The sequence below is a fragment of the Erpetoichthys calabaricus genome, chromosome 1 (assembly GCF_900747795.2).
Source record: "Erpetoichthys calabaricus chromosome 1, fErpCal1.3, whole genome shotgun sequence".
NCBI classification, from domain to species: Eukaryota; Metazoa; Chordata; class Cladistia; order Polypteriformes; family Polypteridae; genus Erpetoichthys; species Erpetoichthys calabaricus.
The window spans coordinates 155750950-155770764 of record NC_041394.2 but is presented as its reverse complement, the minus strand read 5'-3'; the positions used below and the strand labels follow the sequence as shown (position 1 = coordinate 155770764).

Below are 19815 nucleotides of genomic sequence, written 5' to 3'. Positions count from 1 at the left end.
TAAAAAATCAAAAGCAAGACATACTGAGATTAATAAAGGATCACTCCCCAATGTCAATATTTTGTTGAACCACCTTTTGCTTTAATGACAGCCTTGAGTCTGTTGGGTTACTTCTCTATCAGCTTTGCACATCTAAATTGAGCAATATTTGCCCACTCTTCTTAATTGGATGGTGAGCGTTGGTGGACACAAGATCTTCAAATCTTTCCACAGACTTTCAATGGGATTTAGGTCTGGGCTCTGACTGGGCCACACGAGGTCATTCACTTTTTTTTCTCCTTCAGCCACTATGTGGTCAATTTTGCGATGTGCTTCGGGTTGTTGTCATGTTGAAAGGTGAACATTCTGCCCATCTTCAACTTTCTGGCAGAGGGTAGCAGGTTTTCCTCAAGAATTTGACAGTTTTTTGCCTCATTCATTTTTCCTTTTACCCTAAAAAGAGCCCTAGGCCCTGCGGAAAAGAAACACCCCCACACCAGGATGCTCCCACCTCCATGCTTTACTGTAGGTATGGTGTGTTGTGGATGGTGAGCTGCATTGGATTTCCGCTAGGTGTACCATTTGGTACTAAGGCCAGATATCTGACCATAAGACCTTTTTCCACTTGGCATCAAAATCTTCAATGTGCATTCTGGCAAGGCTCAAATGAGCCTTAATGCGGCCTTTCTTGAGAAGTGTTTTTTTCCTTGTTACCCTCCCGAACAAGCCACAATTGTGGAGCGCTTATGAAATTGTTGTCACATGCACACAATCACCACTCTTTGACATAAAATCCTGTAACTCCTTCAAAGTGGCCATTGGCCTCTTGCTAGCCTCTCTTACCAGTTTCCTCTTTGCTCTTCCATCCAGTTTGGAGGAACGGCTGGATCCAGGGAGGGTCCTAGTAGTACCAAACACTTGCTACTTCTTTATTATGGACTTTACTGAGCTCCTTGGGATTGATAAAGCCTTTTAGATTTTTTTTTGTATCCATCTCCTGCCGTATGTCTGTCCACAACTCTATCCCTGAGATTTTTTGACAGTGGCTTGCCACCCATAGTCAGTTGTTTGCTGTCAGTTGCACTACCAAGCAAGGGAATGCTCCAGGAGCAGCTGATTTTATGCTTCACTAATCACACTGATTACAGTTGATCACAGGTGGAAGCCAGTAACCATCGTCTGCAATGGAAATGGTGGTCACTTACACCTGATTGAGTTTAGGAGGGGGTGATCCTTTATTAATCTCAGTATTTCTTGTTTTGTATTTTTTAAAATTCTTCTGAACTGTAGCTGTGTGATATCTTTCACTTGGATTTTATAGATTGCATTGAGTATGTAAAGCTGGAAAAAATATTGGTTTGTGTGTTTTCATTTCAGTCTGTAAAGCAAAAAAATGGGAATATTTCAAAGGGGGCGATTCTTACCTATACCCACTCTATAACCCTTGGGGTAAAATTCCAATATCATGAAATAAACAGGCAGACTTCCAAAACACTGCAACAAACAAAAACATGGCTTAGACCATAGGGGGTTATAATAATAATAATAATAAACTTTTGCTTAATTAATTATTATTTACAATTGCTGCTTCAGTACGCAATATCACTTTGAATGTTTTTCTTTCACTGATGTGCATCAGTTCACATATCTAGTTGGGTCACAACACAAAAGTTAAAAAGTTTTAGACTTACATTTTAGTGATTTGCTGTACTATATTAAGTGACATCTTACTAGCTTATTATATATGATGTTAGCAGAATCAACCTCATTGTATAAGACAGAAAAGCAAAGAATGTTACAAAGTGGTTTGCTGATTTAATTAATCATTAAAAAAAGCTATGAGGCACCTGCTGGATTTTAAAAGTAATCTTTCTCCTTATAGAATGAAGTTGACTGGTAAGTAGTATTAAACTGGCACTAATTACATCCTATAATGTATTATAATTTACAAATTTGCACATCTTTCTGAGATTAAAAGTTGGAGTGTGCTATATATGATTTCAATAGCTAAGTGAACCTTACACCAGTAAAAATGGAGAGGAATGGCAAAGAATAGATACAAAGATTTATTAGTGAGCAGGAATGAACTGAATGAAAAGACTACTAATACTAAGGAAGAAAGGGGAAAGCCAAAAAATGAACGGGAAACAGTAAATAAATCCATAAAATGTAAAATGTTCCGCTGGGTACATGTGTTTTGAAGCACTTAAAAATAAACAAAAGAAGGAAAATAAATGAACTAACCGTGTATTTCTGATTTTCCTATAACTGGGCTAACCTTTTTTGTCCCAGTGGTTTGATGTAAATTGCATGTTTAAAAAGGTTAGTTATGGGTGCGTTTATGCTGAAAGGCAGCATAAATGACATTCACATTGTTATACATTTTTTTTCACTGTAGCAGTGTTTGTTTTTCTCATTGATGGGCAATCTCAAGAAGTAATAATGGATACTGTGCATTGATCTACAGGTGCTGGTCATAAAATTAGAATATCATGACAAAGTTGATTTATTTCAGTAATTCCATTCAAAAAGTAAAACTTGTATATTAGATTCATTCATTACACACAGACTGATGTATTTCAAATGTTTATTTCTTTTAATGTTGATGATTATAACTGACAACTAATGAAAGTCCCAAATTCAGTATCTCGGAAAATTAGAATATTGTGAAAAGGTTCAATATTGAAGACACCTGGTGCCACACTCTAATCAGCTAATTAACTCAAAACACCTGCAAAAGCCTTTAAATGGTCTCTCAGTCTAGTTCTGTAGGCTACACAATCATGGGGAAGACTGCTGACTTGACAGTTGTCCAAAAGGCGACCATTGACACCTTGCACAAGGAGGGCAAGACACAAAAGGTCATTGCTAAAGAGGCTGGCTGTTCACAGAGCTCTGTGTCCAAGCACATTAATAGAGAGGCGAAGGGAAGGACAAGATGTGGTAGAAAAAAGTGTACAAGCAATAGGGATAACCGCACCCTGGAGAGGATTGTGAAACAAAACCCATTCAAAAATGTGGGGGAGATTCACAAAGAGTGGACTGCAGCTGGAGACAGTGCTTCAAGAACCACCACGCACAGACGTATGCAAGACATGGGTTTCAGCTGTCGCATTCCTTGTGTCAAGCCACTCTTGAACAAGAGACAGCGTCAGAAGCGTCTCGCCTTTGGACTGCAGCTGAGTGGTCCTAAGTTATGTTCTCTGATGAAAGTAAAATTTGCATTTCCTTTGGAAATCAAGGTCCCAGAGTCTGGAGGAAGAGAGGAGAGGCACAGAATCCACGTTGCTTGAGGTCCAGTGTAAAGTTTCCACAGTCAGTGATGGTTTGGGGTGCCATGTCATCTGCTGGTGTTGGTCCATTGTGTTTTTTGAGGTCCAAGGTCAACGCAGCCATCTACCAGGAAGTTTTGGAACACTTCATGCTTCTTGCTGCTGACAAACTTTATGGAGATGCAGATTTCATTTTCCAACACGACCTGGCACCTGCACACAGTGTCAAAGCTACCAGTACCTGGTTTAAGGACCATGGTATCCCTATTCTTGATTGGCCAGCAAACTCGCCTGACCTTAACCCCATAGAAAATCTATGGGGTATTGTGAAGAGGAAGATGCAATACGCCAGACCCAACAATTCAGAAGAGCTGAAGGCCACTATAAGAGCAACATGGGCTCTCATAACACCTGAGCAGTGCCACAGACTGATCGACTCCATGCCACGCCGCATTGCTCCAGTAATCCAGGCCAAAGGAGCCCCAACTAAATTACTTTTCATGTTCATACCTTTCAGTTGGCCAACATTTCTAAAAATCCTTTTTTGGCATTGGTCTTAATTGATATTCTAATTTTCCGAGATACTGAATTTGGAACTTTCATTAGTTGTCAGTTATAATCATCAACATTAAAAGAAATAAACATTTGAAATACATCAGTCTGTGTGTAATGAACGAATCTAATATACAAGTTTCACTTTTTGAATGGAATTACTGAAATAAATCAACTTTGTCATGATATTCTAATTTTATGACCAGCACCTGTACATTTGCAGCTCAACTTGTAAGCACATACTGTAGGTAGCCCCACCATTATGAAAGAAAATCAAAAGATACACAAAGACTTGTGTTGATGATAGTGGAAGATGTTTAAAAAATAGAATTAAAAGAGATCATGTTGTGTGGCTATTTTTGATGCGCAACCATATAGTTTGGACAGTAACAGTGTGTCATGTATTACTGAGAAACCAGTAACGGCGCACTGGACGATAAAGTGCAGTGAATACACTTGACTAGTTTTCAGATTCTTTCTCTATACGTTTACCATTCGTTTGCTCAGAGGTTGATGCACTTGCTGCTTCCTCATCAGCTCTTCTTTTCTCCACCCTAGTGGCCCACTTCTTTACTTCCTTTGTCTGCATGAAGTCAGCGTTTGTATTCCAATTACTTAGTACATTTTCTTTAATTTTTTACTTAAGCTGGCACGCAAGTCTTTAATCTGCCACAAGAATGATTTACGATATGAAGAGGTAGGGATGAGAATGGCGCACGGCCATCCTGCTGGCCGCTGCCGAGAGTTGATTCTACAATAAAATAAAAAGACGAATAACCTTGGAGGTCAATCATCACCCCCAAAGTTGATAGTAGACGTCACGTAGTATATGTGTAACAAATTTCATGTCAATAGGTCAAACGGTTTGCAAGCTACATTTAAAATCCTGGACAGACAAACAGTCACAGTAGGGTTATATATAAAGATAATGTGCTTGAGTAAAATTCAACATTTACTGATCATAAGATTTAGCTACAAAATTAATTTATTACTCCCCTCATAAAAACTCACCAGTTTACCAACTGCTATAATTATTAAAGTCTGTTTCCAAGTTAGAGTTTTTATCTGCATGTAGTAATTTGTGCTACTTTGTCCATGGCCTAGCCTCCTTTCATAAACTTTAGTATGTCTGTGTCTTATTGAAACAGAATTGTTTCTTCACTGTTGTGTTAATGGCAGCAATAAGTGTTTTCATTTTATTGCCTACAATACAACACCTAATGCATAAATGTGCTGTGTAAATTGTGTTTTTAAGGATTATGCTTTAAAAAATGAGGTAATTTCAAACTTCTGATCATAAGCTTATAATTGTATTTGTGCTGCACTCAAGGCTGAAAGAGTAAGATCATTTATTAGGTTAATCTTTTGACAGGGGTTGAATTTTTCCTGGTGTGTACTGTCTAGATATTAAGAACATGCATCAGTAACACCTGGAAGTGCAGGAGCTGCTGGGAAGAGCCTATTTTTGTGTAATATTTAAATGGCATACCAGCAATTAAAAAAGGGTGTTTTGCAGAATTTCAGTTTACCATTCACCATTTTTGTATTACAACTGTCATTCATCACCCATAAGCATTGCAGTTTTTTTTTCAGAAGTTTGTGTGATTTGTTTGTCATGTGTTCAGTCTCTTTATTGGAAGGCAGTCCAAACCTTGCCAACCATCACCATACAATCATTTATTCTGTTTGGACAAAGTGATTTTCCTGAATAGCTGTGCACTGGGACAGCATTCACAGTTCATTATTAATCCACTAGTTAAAAGAACATTGCTTTGGACTGTGTTTTTATGGGATTTGTTGTATATTCTGTTTTGTGTGATTCATTGTACATTGTAAATAGTTTGATTGTATACACACTAATGAAAGTGATAAAAGACCACAAGGAAGCAATCCAGGTTAAAATACTATAATAAAATACAGTACAAATAGAGGGCAGAAGGAGAAGTTGTGATCTAAATCCCAACTCCCACCTTCTTTGGTGATAAGAGAGCGATAATGGTGACACCACTGCCTTCAATAGGTGGTGCTCATAGTGCTATGAAAACACTTTTTTTTGTGTTTATACATGCAGTCCTGGATGCTGTGAAATATTCTTCATGCCTGTTCAGGCATCATTATGAAATGCTTATACAATTACTTGTTTTTGCGCAGGAACATTTAATAAGCCTTTATGAAGTAGGATGATCCTACATCATGCTACGAAAGGAAATACCGTATGTACTCACGTATAAGGCGGGTCTTGAAACCCGAAAAATCAATCATAAAATCAGACCCCGACTTGTACGCCCGTTCAAAAATGCGACAGTTTTTCTTTTTCTTTTTTTTTTTAAACATCATCTTGCTTCTTCCAATCTCGCACCAGTTTCTCAGACGCGTCAAATTTTGTTGCAGCAGCGCAATTACCAATTTCTTTTGCTATTTCAACGACGTTTAATTTAAAACCAGCTTCATATTTCCTTCTGATCGAACACTCCATCATAGATAAGTGATGCTCTTATGATAAAGATGTATGAGGGTGTGAGATACAAAAACACAAAACAGTGCAAATGTTTCTTCAGAATAAATAGTTCAGGTATTACCGTGTGGTCATGTAGGCACAATACATAGTAAAAAAAAAAAAAAAAAAAAAAAAAAGTCAGTTTGCTCCGTGGTTACTCTCTCAGGTGGGCATCATAATCTCTTGGATTAATAGCGTGAGTTTTCCACATTCGACTTATATGACCAACATTATAAAATACCAGAAATTATACAGTAAAATCAAGTCTCAACTTATCCATGGGAGAACTTGTCTGCGAAGTATATATGGTAGATAGGAGGTTTTCTCTTTGCGTCAGTCATGGCAACAGTGAGAATAGGAGAGATGCTACGCATCTGAAGGGAGCCTGTGGCAGACCTAATAGCTATAAGTGGCATGCCACAGAGTCACTGTCGCACTCAGTGTCCATTATTTCTATTTGCAGTCATCTTTTGGAAGCAGGGCAGTAGTCGTGTGTTAGCCTGGAATTCGTTATTACCATCTTACATGCTTGTTGTGTCGCCTTGAACAGGCTGACTGGAGGGAGGAATGACATAGTCTATCATCTTGAGTGATAGTCATGAACAGCTGCATCCATCATGTGTACACTTGAAAGAGATCCCATGGTGAGCATCATGGTGTGGCTTGTTATCACCTACTGTACAATGCATATTTTCGTTGACAGGACATTGACCAACACCATCTACATCAGGGTCATCATCCTGCAAGAAATGGGATCAGTGTTCTTCCTGCAAAATAACACCTACTCACAATCTGCCAGTGCAACTCGGTATCCTTTAGAGACTGTCAATTCTAATGGCCAAGCATGCTCACTGGAACTCTTATTGATTGAGCATGTATGGGGCTGGATTGGTGAATCTTTTGGTACTACCATATGTTTTACTACAGTTTATTATTTATTAATTTATTTATTTTTACTGGATGTGATTATTTCTTTATTCATCTTTTGATTTCAAGTATAGTTGCCAGTAGCTGCAAGTTCATTGAGTAGATTACTTTTCCCCTTTCCATACACTAATCTTTACTATTCCTGATATATTTTCACTCATTGCAAAGCCACTGATATCAAGGTTTATTGCGCAAATGATGTCTGTCAGGATACTCATTTCATATCTACAGCTTTTTAATTGCTTATACCTGAAAAACAAACCACATCATTTCATTGGAAATTACAAAAGGTTAAAGACTGAGGTCTCATAATTAGTAAATGTGGAATATGTGATGTTCTGCGGTGGGCTTGCGCCCTGCCCGGGGTTTGTTTCCTGCCTTGCGCCCTGTGTTGGCTGGGATTGGCTCTGGCAGACCCCCGTGATCCTGTAGTTGGGATATAGTGGGTTGGAAAATGGATGGATGGAATATGTGATGTAATGAATTTGAAACAAATACAATAAAAGTACAGTATACATTTCTTTATTTTTATTGTGTTTGTTACAAAATATACTAATCTACTTTACCAGAGAACACCATTTTTTTTTTAAACTTACAAATTCCTTTTGGCTATAAAATCAGTTGTAGTTGAGGGTGCAGTCAAATCCTGCATTGCCTTTCTTGGCCATGAAACGCACATTCAGAAGGCTTTTGTAACTCCTCTAGGATCAGCTGCCTTCAAGTGATGTTTCTTCTTCTGTTGATAAACTTTATTTCTTTGCAGAGCTCAGTATTTATACTGTACCCACTAAAAATCTTTACTATTACAATAACGAAGCACATAGTAGCAGAGTTTTGACTATATGGCATGTTATACATGTTTTAATGAAAAATAACATTTTTTTCTCCATTTTAATGTTCTTTTTATGCTTCAGGGAAGATGGTGAAAAAAGTGTGCCCCTGCAACCAGCTTTGTAGTAATTATCTTCTTTAGTTTTTTAATTCATGCAATTGTAGCATTTTTGGGACTGCTTGAGGCATTGCTGTAAGCCCTGACTTGAACATTTATTTTTCTTCACATTTCTATTTTCTGTCGGAGTATACTCTATAAATGTTTTATAATGTATGCCTGTTTTAACCAAACTCATCACTTAAATGTTTAAAGGTTTCTCTAACAATTTTTCATTAGATGGAAAAGAGAGAACATTACTATAACTTTGATAGCTATGGCCATTGATGAGATTGTGCAGCTACTAAATATTATTAGATTGCAGTATGCAACCCCAGGACAGTTGATTGGATGAAATAAATTTTGAAAATGGGTAGAATTTGTGTTTGAATTATGTCATGAACTGCATTTCTGCTTTAAAAGTCACTTGCATGTTGTGTTCCACAATTTAGTTAGCTGTTATGAGTTTTAAAGGTCTGATCTAATCTAAATCTATGCTTTATTTAGTTTCTAGCTGCACTGCCACTCAATACACTTCTATAATCCAGATACCAAGCATTGCACAATGAGATATGCAGTCTTCCCATCAATTAAAACTCAAAACGCAAAGATTTTTTACACTTTCCTTTTAACATATGATAGCTGAGTATCCTTTGATGGAGATGTTACCTAAGTCAATTATTATATACTAAGCTACTGCATCTCAAACTGCACTGGTACCACTTGCTCACACATGGCCAAAGAGTGCCATTTTGTTGTCATTGACAGTAAATCATGTTAATAGTTAAGAGATTAAGGCTTTATGTATAGAAGTCTAATAAACATTACAGAAAATGGAAGAGTGATAAAAAGACACCATTATAACAGCATATTGTTGAAGAAAATCTTGTGGAGTAAAACATAGTGGAAACCAGGGGCGTGTACAGCTGCTCCACCCTGACACAGACAGGTAGAGACACAAGTTTGCCATGCAACACACATTTATTTCGGTAGGGAAGTGCTTTTCCCACGCTCCCCGCAGCAGCACAGTACAAATAAGCAGAGCCCCAAAATACACTGTTCACAGACCCATCTTCTTTGTCTCCTTGTTGTCTGCCTCCACTTGGCAAGCTTTGTCCCTCTTCCTCCCAACTCTGGCTCTCTGAATGGAGTGACGTGGCTCCTTTTAAACAGACCCTGGGAGTGTTCCAGGTGGCTCATTAGTCAGACCTGGAATCACTCCCAGGTGTGGTGAAAGCACCATATAGGGCTCTACATCCCCATCCCCCCCACCCCCGCAGCCCACACGGAACCAAACAGGGCTGTGCCACACTCCAACTGCCAGCGTGCCCTGCGGGAATCCATGATGCCACTGCCGCCCAGGAGGGCTGTCCTGTAGTGCCCTGCCGATGCTCTCTCCTCCGCTCCTTCCATCCAGCTGGTGTCCCAGCCAGGTGCTTGCCCATCACAATATCTTCTTGCATTGTGTTCAGAAATGAGTGCAGGCACATCTATTTTAAACAGATAAATATAAAGTTGCAGCTAATTTTTGCCTAACAAGACCATTGTTTTCTGAGAATTTCAATGAGTGAAATCACAATCACATCATTATTCGTGTAAATAGGAACATTCAATGACTGGTTGCTACTGTACATCACCAGTACTCCTATATTTTTTGACTTTTTTTCCCCTTTTTAGCATATTCATTCTAGCTGTTAATGGAAGCAAGTTAATTCAAAAAGTAAACCATTTTCATTGTAAGGCTGTGCCTCCTCCTAGCTCTAAAGTCCTGGGTTCATATCTGGTATGTGTTGAGTTTATGCATTCTCCTTGTGTGTTAGTGGGTTTCCTTTAGATCCTTTAGTTTCTGGCCATCTCAGTTTAGCTGAATTGGTGACTCTAAAGTTGCATGAATTTTTGAATGAATACACACAATACAGACAAAATAAACATTTAATAGTAGTTACATACAAGATTGTGCCAACTTGTATACTGCAGGGTTTCTCACCTTACTGATACCATGCATTCACCCTAGTGAAGTCCGATTGTTTGACATTGCTACTGTGTAAAAACAAAAAAAAAGTGCTGATTCAATTAGTTACATTATAGTCAGTGATTTGTATTATCAAATCATTTTTAAGTACTGAAAAGCTTATAATTCACACCCAGACATACACAGAGTCCTTATTAACTTTCAAATTACTATTAGCTCCATTCCTATTCTACAGTCATATGAAAAAGTTTTGGAAACCCTCTCAGCCTGCATAATAATTTACTTTCAACAAAAAAAGATAACAGTGGCATGTCTTTCATTTCCTAGGAATATCTGAGTACTGGGGTGTTTTCCGAATAAAGATTTTTAGTGAAGCAGTATTTAGTTGTGTGAAATTAAATCAAATGTGAAAAAATGGCTGTGCAAAAATGTGGGTCCCCTTGTAATTTTGCTGATTTGAATACATGTAACTGCTCAGTACTGATTACTTGCAACACCAAATTGGTTAGATTAGCTCGTTAAGCCTTGAACTTCATAGACAGGTGTGTCCAATCATGAGAAAAGGTATTTAAGGTGGTCAATTGCAAGTTGTGCTTCCCTTTGACTCTCCTCTGAAGAGTGACAGCATGGGATCCTTAAAGCAACTCTCAAAAGATCTGAAAACAAAGATTGTTCAGTATCATGGTTTAGGGGAAGGCTACAAAAAGCTATCTCAGAGGTTTAAACTGTCAGTTTCAACTGTAAGGAATGTAATCAGGAAATGGAAGGCCACAGGCACAGTGGCTGTTAAACCCAGCAGGTCTGGCAGGCCAAGAAAAATACAGGAGCGGCATATGCGCAGGATTATGAGAATGGTTCAGACAACCCACAGACCACCTCCAAAGACCTGCAAGAACATCTTACTGCAGATGGTGTATCTGTACATCATTCTACAATTCAGCGCAATTTGCACAAAGAACATCTGTATGGCAGGGTGATGAGAAAGAAGCCCTTTCTGCACTCACGCCACAAACAAGAGTTGCTTATTCTATGCAAATGCTCATTATGACAAGCGAGATTCATTTTGGAACAAAGTTCTTTGGGCTGATGAGACAAAAATTGAGTTATTTGGTCATAACAAAAAGTGCTTTGCATGGCAGAAAAAGAGCACAGTTTTTCCAAGAAAAACACCTGCTACCTTCTGTCAAATTTGGTGGAGGTTCCATCATGCTGTGGGGCTGTGTGGCTAGTTCATGGACTGGAGCCCTGGTTAAAGTTGAGGGTCAGATGAATTCAACCCAATATCAACAAATTCTTCAGGATAATGTTAAAGCATCAATCACAAAGTTGAAGTTACTCAGGAGTTGGATATTCCAATAAGACAATGACCCAAAACACAACAAGTGCAATGTTCTGGAATGGCCGTCACAGTCCCCTGACTTGAATATCATAGAAAATCTATGGGATGATTTGAAGCAGGCTGTCCATGCTCAGCAGTAGGGAATCCATTCCCGGACAGGTTTATCCATTCCCGGGAATTCGGGAATCCCGGGGATGACACAGTGCACGGGCATCTCACATGTGAACGGTTTTAGAACGAGCAACACTTATTTTTAATAAAACTACTGCAATATGTTGACACCAATAAAAGACTAACCTTAACTACAAGCAGTTCATGTTGTCATATAAGTACATGTATCTAGTTAGTTGCGGTAATAAGAGCGTAGAAAGCACAACGTATCAAGCGTGCGGTCGTCCAGGCGAGAGCATACCTTCGCGCAGAGTACGCCAGCCGCTGAGAAAGCACGCTCTGCCTCCACTGAAGTAGGCGGCACAGTCATCAGATACTGATACACTTGTTCTAAACAATGCCCGCGCTTGCTGTTGCTCTGAAACACCGCCATTTCAGCTTTTACTGAGTTTCTTGTCATCATTCTGTGATGCCAAGTTTCTTAGCACAGATAATGCAGATGCAACAGACTGACACATTGCAATTTCAATTTGCTGTTCAAAGCTGTCAACAGCACAGACGTCAGTGAACTCTGCCCCGTCCTGGCATTCGTGAGCTGCAGAGTGCAGACACCTCCCAGTCCACTGTGCTCAGTCAGCCGGGAGATTGACTGCTGCCGGTCTGTTGTTGACCGAATTAATCGGCAACACACTACACTGTGGGCCAAAGAAACGTGCCACTTAATTATTTTCAGCTATAACTCTGTTATTTCTTGATCGATTTTTACACTTTTACACGCTATATATGCAAGCTTGGCCGTTCCCGTTTTCCCAGGAATTACAGCAGTTTAATTCCCAGGAATGCGGGAATGAAAAATGTCCAGGAATCCTGGTCTCCCAGTAATCGGGAGCCCGGGAATAGATTCCCTACTCAGCAGCCATCAAATTTGACTGAACTGGAGAGATTTTGTATGGAAGAATGGTCAAACATACCTCCACCAGGAATCCAGACACTCATCAAAGGCTATAGGAGGTGTCTAGAGGCTGTTATATTTGCAAAAGGAGGCTCAACTAAGTATTGATGTAATATCCCTGTTGGGGTGCCCATATTTATGCACCTGTCTAATTTTGTTATGATGAATATTTTCTATTAATCCAATAAACGTAATGTCACTGCTGAAATACCAGGCATGTCATATATTAAAAGGAAGTTGCTACTTTGAAAGCTCAGCCAATGATAAACAAAAATCCAAAGAATTAAGAGGGCTTCCCAAATTTTTTCATATGATTGTATAACACCATGTTTAATGCTTCATAAATAATATCTGCACTCATATGCAGTGCTTGAAGTGGACAAGCACCTCTTTGAGAACTTTAATGAAGGATCTTTCGCCCACTGACATCTTCAGTCGACTTTCACTGTCTTGAGAACATCAATCAACATTTAATCATACTGGAACATGCTTATAGTGTATCAGTGAGCAACAGAACCTCTTCAAGGAGGGGACCAAACCCCCTTCCCATACCACTAAGTGTTCATGAATCCCGTGGTTCAAAGTCATTCCATGCAAGCACTGCTCATATGCAAACAAACACAAAACTAAGATTAAACTTCATGATACTTCCTTGCTCAAAACTGAAACTTAGCCAGTACCTCAGGAGAACTCTGCCTTTTAGCTTGGTTAGGCTCAAAACAGTTATTTCAAGCAGCTACAGACATTTAAAAAGCAATTCTCTCTTTAAAGCTATCATCTGTTACTGTATAGCATGTCAGCTGCCGTTACAACTTGCTCAACAATGTAAGTACAAAAATTTAATTAAATAGAGTAATTATGGTGATAAACTGAATTATAGCCCAGTGTATGACAAGCAAAACACTTTGGAAAACCGTACCTTGATCATACAGTAATTAGTAAAACAAATGGTAATTTTTTTTTTTTATGTTCAAGTCAGGTATGGACAATGCTTTTAATCTCTAGCATGTGCTTGCAAACTTACAGAGTTGCATTTTAGCTTGGTTTTGCATTTATTTCAGTAGAAACATTTAACCATTTTGAATTTTGAAAAGCTTCTTTGCATTGATACATGAATTTATGCGGTTATAGGAATTACTGATGCTGCATGTGATTACTATGCTGTTTGTAGTTCATCTATATATATCTCACTCCCATATATCTATATCTTATATCATTTTAGTGGTTTTGCACAAGTGAATTATATAGTATATACAAAAGCAAAATCATCTGAAAGTAACTTTCCTTTTGACTAATTTAAAACTAAAGAATGTTGGAGAAGTTGAACTACTGCTAATAGTCAATTTCTACAGTTCAGTAATGGCTTAATGTAATAAAGGCTAAATCATATACATTGATTTGTTTGACTTTAATATGTTAGCTATTTGGTTCGGAGAGTTTCTGGACCATACTGGTCAGTAGGTGTTGTTTCTTTTTTCCTCAGTGCTGTCAGTTTTGTTTAATATACTGTCACTAGCTAGTGAATTATATCTTAGGAAAGCAAGACACCTCTTTTAAAGTGATAAAATGTATAACATACTTAAAATGATTGAAGTGAGAAGTGAAGCAAAATGACACCTTTTATTGGCTCAGTAAAAAGATGTACATCTTGCCTGACGAAGGGGCCTGAGTTGCCTTGAAAGCCTGCTGCATATTGTCATCTTTTCAGTTGGCCAATAAAAGGTGTCAATTTGCTTCACTTCTCATTACATTCATAATGACTAACACGGTACAACACCGTAGTACTATAAAATTATTGAGTAATGTAATGCTTAATTCATCTTTTTATATCTCTTAATTGTTAATCAATTAAAATGAAAACATATTTTTATATTTTACAGCTCCTTAAAATACCTAATTTTCAATTAGTCAGATAAGCTTCTACAATGTCTTTTCACATCCAATGGAAAGTAATTTTCAAAGGATTTGTTTCTAGACATTCAATAGTCTGGATGTGGCTTCAGTTTTTACTGAACTCCTATTGTTCACTGACAGTATGTTAAGCAGATGGCTTTTTTGCTTTTTATTTATTTATTAATTTTTACAATCTTTTGTTATATAAGCACCCTTGAGTTTCTACTTGAGCACTTTTCATTGCTCACCTGCCATCTCCAAATGAATGATACCTTCAGTGTCTGTGTTCTTACTTTCGATTCTTTTCCCTTCTGATATCTTTCAGGGACAAGCAGCACCAATGCTGTTAACACTGGTGCTCCATGTGTTGGCCTGCAGCAACCTACTCTGCCTGCAAGCCGTAAGGGCACCTTTACAGACGATCTGCACAAACTAGTGGACAACTGGGCCCGTGATGCAATGAACCTGTCGCAGGGCAAGCGAAGCTCGAAGCAGCAGTTGCAACAACCCCAACAGCACAACTATTGTGATGTAAGAATACTTGGCATGCTATTTGCACCTCGTTATTTACTCTTCTACACATGGAAAAAAAAAACGAAACAACTTGAGAACTGAAAACTTAATGGTTTTTGTTTCTTCAGTATAAAAGTGACATAGAGAATTGTTTCTAAAATTTATCATTTCATTTTTCCTTATTAGGTGATTCCTCCGGTCAGTGTTGCAAGGAAGTTCTCCGCCCCTGGTCAGCTCTGCCCTAATATTACTAACTCATTAAGTGGGCCGATCACTGCTCCTTCGGCTACTTCCTTGGGGCCCTATGCCAAGGCTCCCTTGTGCCCGACTCCTCAGTATGGATTTCCTTCTGCTCCATACAGTGGCCAGTGGACAGGTTCAACAGGTTCAACTCAACAAGCCGGACTTCTAATGACATCACAGCCCCTGGGGCAGTTCCAACCAGTTAGTGCTAGCTCATTGCAGGCCTTCCACCTCAGCACTTTGCAGAAATCCGTCAGCAACCCCTCAGGCCCAAACCTTCGGACAACATAAACCTTTTGCTTTGATGAAATTGAAAGGAAGGGTCTGAGGATTGGATCAGCACGGGGTTTTATTTTAACTACAGGGATCAGGCGTCTCAACGTAGAATTGAGAAGGGGAAGAAGTACATCGTAAACTTGTTTCTGTTTGTAGTAGCTGACACTGCTTCTTGTTCTAAAATGGTCTGAATAGCTCCACGTTTCAAGGACAAAAAGGTTCTTGTAATTTAAAAAACAAATACCCATGTTACGTAACATGTGCATTGCAGTGTCCAGGAATGATTATAGGTCATCTAGTTTCACTGGCTACTATACAAATGCAAGGCTTTCTGGGGCCACTGTTCTCAACCTAAACTTTGGATGCTAAATTGTGCCAAGTAAGGCAAAATTAAAAGGCAATGCCGTGACTATGGCTGACACTAACTTGTGATCAGTCTACCATTCTAGTTGCTAAAAAGGCTTGGTTAGAGAGCAGCTGGACCCACAAAAATGTATGTTGCTTGTCTCTAATTTCCGCAATCTCTCATTATTTCCGTTGTTTGTCTGTTATTTCCCCTCAGCAAGACAAGGAAGTAAAATGAAATGAAGCTCGGAGATTACAGTAATGGGTTTTAAATGGTGGTGCATCTTCTCTATTAGCAGCTGGCAACATCGAGTGTGAGCAGCAGGAAAGCCTGAATTTGAGAATTCTGGGTTGACTGGAATAAGAAATCTTTGCAGCAGGATTCTCCCTGAGAAACCCCAGGGCTCTACCTAGAATAGCACAGAGAGCCCGTTTAATTGTGGCTTGTGAGTGAGTGGTCATTAAGCTTTAAATCTGTTATATTACTAAAGTTAACTGCTTTTATAATCATGACAGCATTAGGGGGCCTATTTAACTAGTTTGATTTAAATGTATATTTAAAAGAAATAATAATAAAATAAAAAGCGTTCTGTGCGGACATGTATTTACCCATCAGTTTTTGATGTTGAAACACTGTGATTATATAAATGTTGTTGGACAACATTAGATAAACAAAAATGGAACGTAAAAGATAATTAAAAATAAGTAAGGCTAGCTATATCCATATTCAGTACTTATTGGAGACACTTTAACAGTTTTTTCTATTTTGTTTTTTACTTTCTATGTAATAGATCAATAAATGTGAATGTAAAATGGTTTAAATTAATGTACTTGAAGAACTTTATCATCTTCCCCATCCCCAGTGTGCTTGCTGGATTTAGAGTGCCTTGTTTTTCTTCTGTTCTGTGTCATTTACTTCTGATTGGGCTGAAATAATTGAAGCACTTAAGCACTAGAGGCCGATAGATTGGGAAAGTTTGTTTCAGCAAAGGGAAATTCAGGAAAAGTAGCAGAAATGGGCACTTCTGTGTTATTAGATGTTTGGTCAAAACCACTCATAAAGTGGACTTTGTAGCATGTTGTGAAAATGAGCAGCTGGTTGATGAAGGTTGGTGATTTTCGGCTTAGTAAAGAGATGGAATGAACATCAGGCCAAATTACGCAGGTTTATAAACGCATTGCTCCTCGCCATTTTCAAGAGGTTGTCTAGCTAGGGAGTAATGCAGACATATTCTATAGTGCACCTAAGAACCATACACAGAAACCATTGAGGAAACCACACAGAGTGGTCGGTGGTCTAGGTGTATTGGTTTGGTTTGTTTTGTTTTTTTTTTAAATCCCCTTCATGCATATACATTTGTTGACTGCAGAACCAGAAGATTGTTTTATATGGTGTACGTGCATTTGAAGCAGTTTGAGACTTTCAGGTCTGTTTTCTGACATTTTTTGGGATCATCGCAGTTTCTGAGTTTGTTAGGACCTTGAGGACCACACCTAATTTAGGAGTGCTTGTTATTTTTTCTCTGTTGTAGCAATCTGCTTGGGGTTTCCCTTGCCTTGGTGATATGATTGACGTTCTGCCTTCCTTGCAGACATGGTTATTTAGAGTTTGTAGATGAGTTTGCAAAACTACTTTGTAGTGTAACGGCATCAGTAGGTAAGGCTGCCTTCAATGAATTTAGGCAGCTCAGGCTTTTTTACTTATGAGGTACATGGCCTCTCTTGCTGTTTGTGGAGTTTTTAGTGCTACAAGATTTAAGTTCCCATTTTTGGCTGTACTTCAGAGTTGGACCTTTCTATTTAATGAGTTTTGGCGGACAAGCAAAACCTGAACTGCTCTGTGAGGTAATGCAAAATAGACTCGCAATGGTTTGGATTGTTTGCAAGAAATAGAACATATAACGAATGTTCTTTAGTAGGTTTATAAAACAAGGCAGTTTAAAACTTGTGCAAGCTCTTTCCCCTCCTGGTATTTAATGTATAAACCAAAAATGTCTACCTGTATTTTAACTTGGCTAGTTAATTAATCCATCATTTAGTATGGGATGGGGTTTAGACCTATATGCCTTGGTAATGTATTTATATATAACAAGCGTTTAATGCAAAAAAAAAAAAAAAAAAAGAAAATACCCTAAATAATATTAAGTGTTACAATTCTCATATCTTTATTGTACTAATGAATTAATTTACTGTAGGAAAAAAAAAAAAACAAACAGCTCTGATCTTGCATGAACTGAGAGTTAATTGCAGCATCTTGATCTTTGCCATTCTAAAGTGCAGTGAGAAGCTGCTGATGAGTTTCAAGCCTTATATTGCAGTTAGCAAAGCCTATTGGACTGGCGGTACACGGACCTGTCACTTGAAGTAGCTTGATGGATAAAAAGCCTGGCTTCATTTGTGTGCAACTTTTTGTTTGCTTTTGTTTTTTTTGTTTTTGTTTTTTTTTTAATTTTTTTGTGTTATTTGTTTTTTATGTTATTTTTTAAATTTTTCTTGTAATAATGCTTTGGCAGATAGTCTTGTAGACAAAACATTCAAAACAGTACAGTATTAAAAGTAGAATTGCCAGAAAGCTGTGAAAATCCTTCAGGAATGATAAAGAAAGTCACTTTTTTTTTCTGTCTTTTACCTTCAAAACTAATCCATAGAAGTAGATTAGTGCCATTATCTTTATGGATGAATTGCTACTTTCTAATCCCTGATTTCATGGTGAATGCGAAGGCAGCGATAGGCATGAGGGGGCGCAGAGCACTGTGGGCCGTATGGCAGTGATGGAGAGCGGCTCCTTACCTTTGTGTGAAGGGATGTTACGGAGTTCAAGAATGTGTAATTTTTTTTTAATTCACAGAAATTAATTTCTGCTCTATAACTTTTTTTTTTTTATTTACTTTTTTTATACCTTTCACATAGGAATGTGTTGCAAAGTGCCATTTTATGTAAAAGTGGTGTTAAGTAAAAGCTAATACAGCATCTCTCTATTGAAGCTCTGCATGTTACCTGCCTATCATACTTTTTCCTTCCCTGCATAACTGAACTTAGGCTGTGCTGATTTTTATTTTGTTCATTATTTCTCCTGTGGAAAAAAATACAGTAAAAGAATCTGTTACTTAATGCTACTGAGCTATCTGTTATTTTGTCTTGTTTTACTGAGATTGTTTCTTATTTCCGGAGCTTCCAGTGACTGCTGACGTCATAATGGATGCTGCACCTATTTAACATTGTAAAATAAGGTTCTAACAAAACATTGTAGGGAAGTCATCAGCAACATTTAATTGTATGTTTGCACTAAATAAAGGGTGTTCAAGCTTCATGTAAGATTGCGCTTTGCGCTACAATAAAAAAAAAATTTGTTACCTTCTTTGTAAACTTATTAAACAAAATGATTCAAATAAAATATTTGTTTTTCAATTGTCTTTGATATATGATGGCTTAAGAGAACAGAGTGGTGTTCCTGTCCGTGTGTACTGGTGGTGCTTCATGACAGGCCAAACCAAGTCCCACTAAAACATTTGGAGGACTGGTCTCCTTCATTATCGGATGCTGCCTGCCTGCCCGCCCGTCAGTCTTTCTTGTGGCATATTACTGACCCTGCTTCCATGCTTTTATTATTCCATCATTCCAGGAATCTTTTGCCGGTAGCTTGGTTTACTCCTGCATTGCTCATCATGTCAAGCATTGTGAGCCTACAATCCATAGCTGTCAGGTTTACTTCTGTGTCTGCTCGCTTGACTAAGCAGCCATCATCCTCTTCTTCATCTGAAAAAAAAATCGATGCAAAGAGAAGCAATTCAGAATATCGAGATGTTGTGTTTTATTATCGGCCAAATGGATTAATGAAACGGAACGTAGTCATCTGCATCAGAAAAAAGTATCATCCAGAGGCCTCCAGTCACTTCCTGCCCTGATATCAATCACCAGTTTTTTTGATGGCTGAAGATGAGTTAGAAACAACCCAATGACTTCTTACTGTAATTCAAAGATGCTCAATGATTTGGAGATAATAAGTCTTACAGGTC

The 19815-nt window shown here is 38.2% G+C and overlaps 1 protein-coding gene across 9 annotated transcripts in view; it reads left to right on the top strand.

The window, feature by feature from the left end:
- Positions 1–19193, top strand: part of wnk1b (WNK lysine deficient protein kinase 1b) — a 293364-nt gene extending 274171 nt beyond the window's left edge. For 6 of the 9 annotated variants that reach the window (XM_051920244.1, XM_051920235.1, XM_051920227.1 and 3 more), the window contains 3 exons: positions 8142–8183; positions 14748–14953; positions 15122–19193. In XM_051920244.1, coding sequence (XP_051776204.1) covers positions 8142–8183; positions 14748–14953; positions 15122–15469 — 596 coding nt within the window. In that variant the 3' untranslated portion in view covers positions 15470–19193. The remainder of the gene's footprint in view (positions 1–8141; positions 8184–14747; positions 14954–15121) is intronic. The other 3 variants (XM_051920252.1, XM_051920239.1, XM_051920230.1) reach the window with 1 other exon arrangement.
- The last annotated feature ends 622 nt before the right edge of the window (positions 19194–19815 follow it).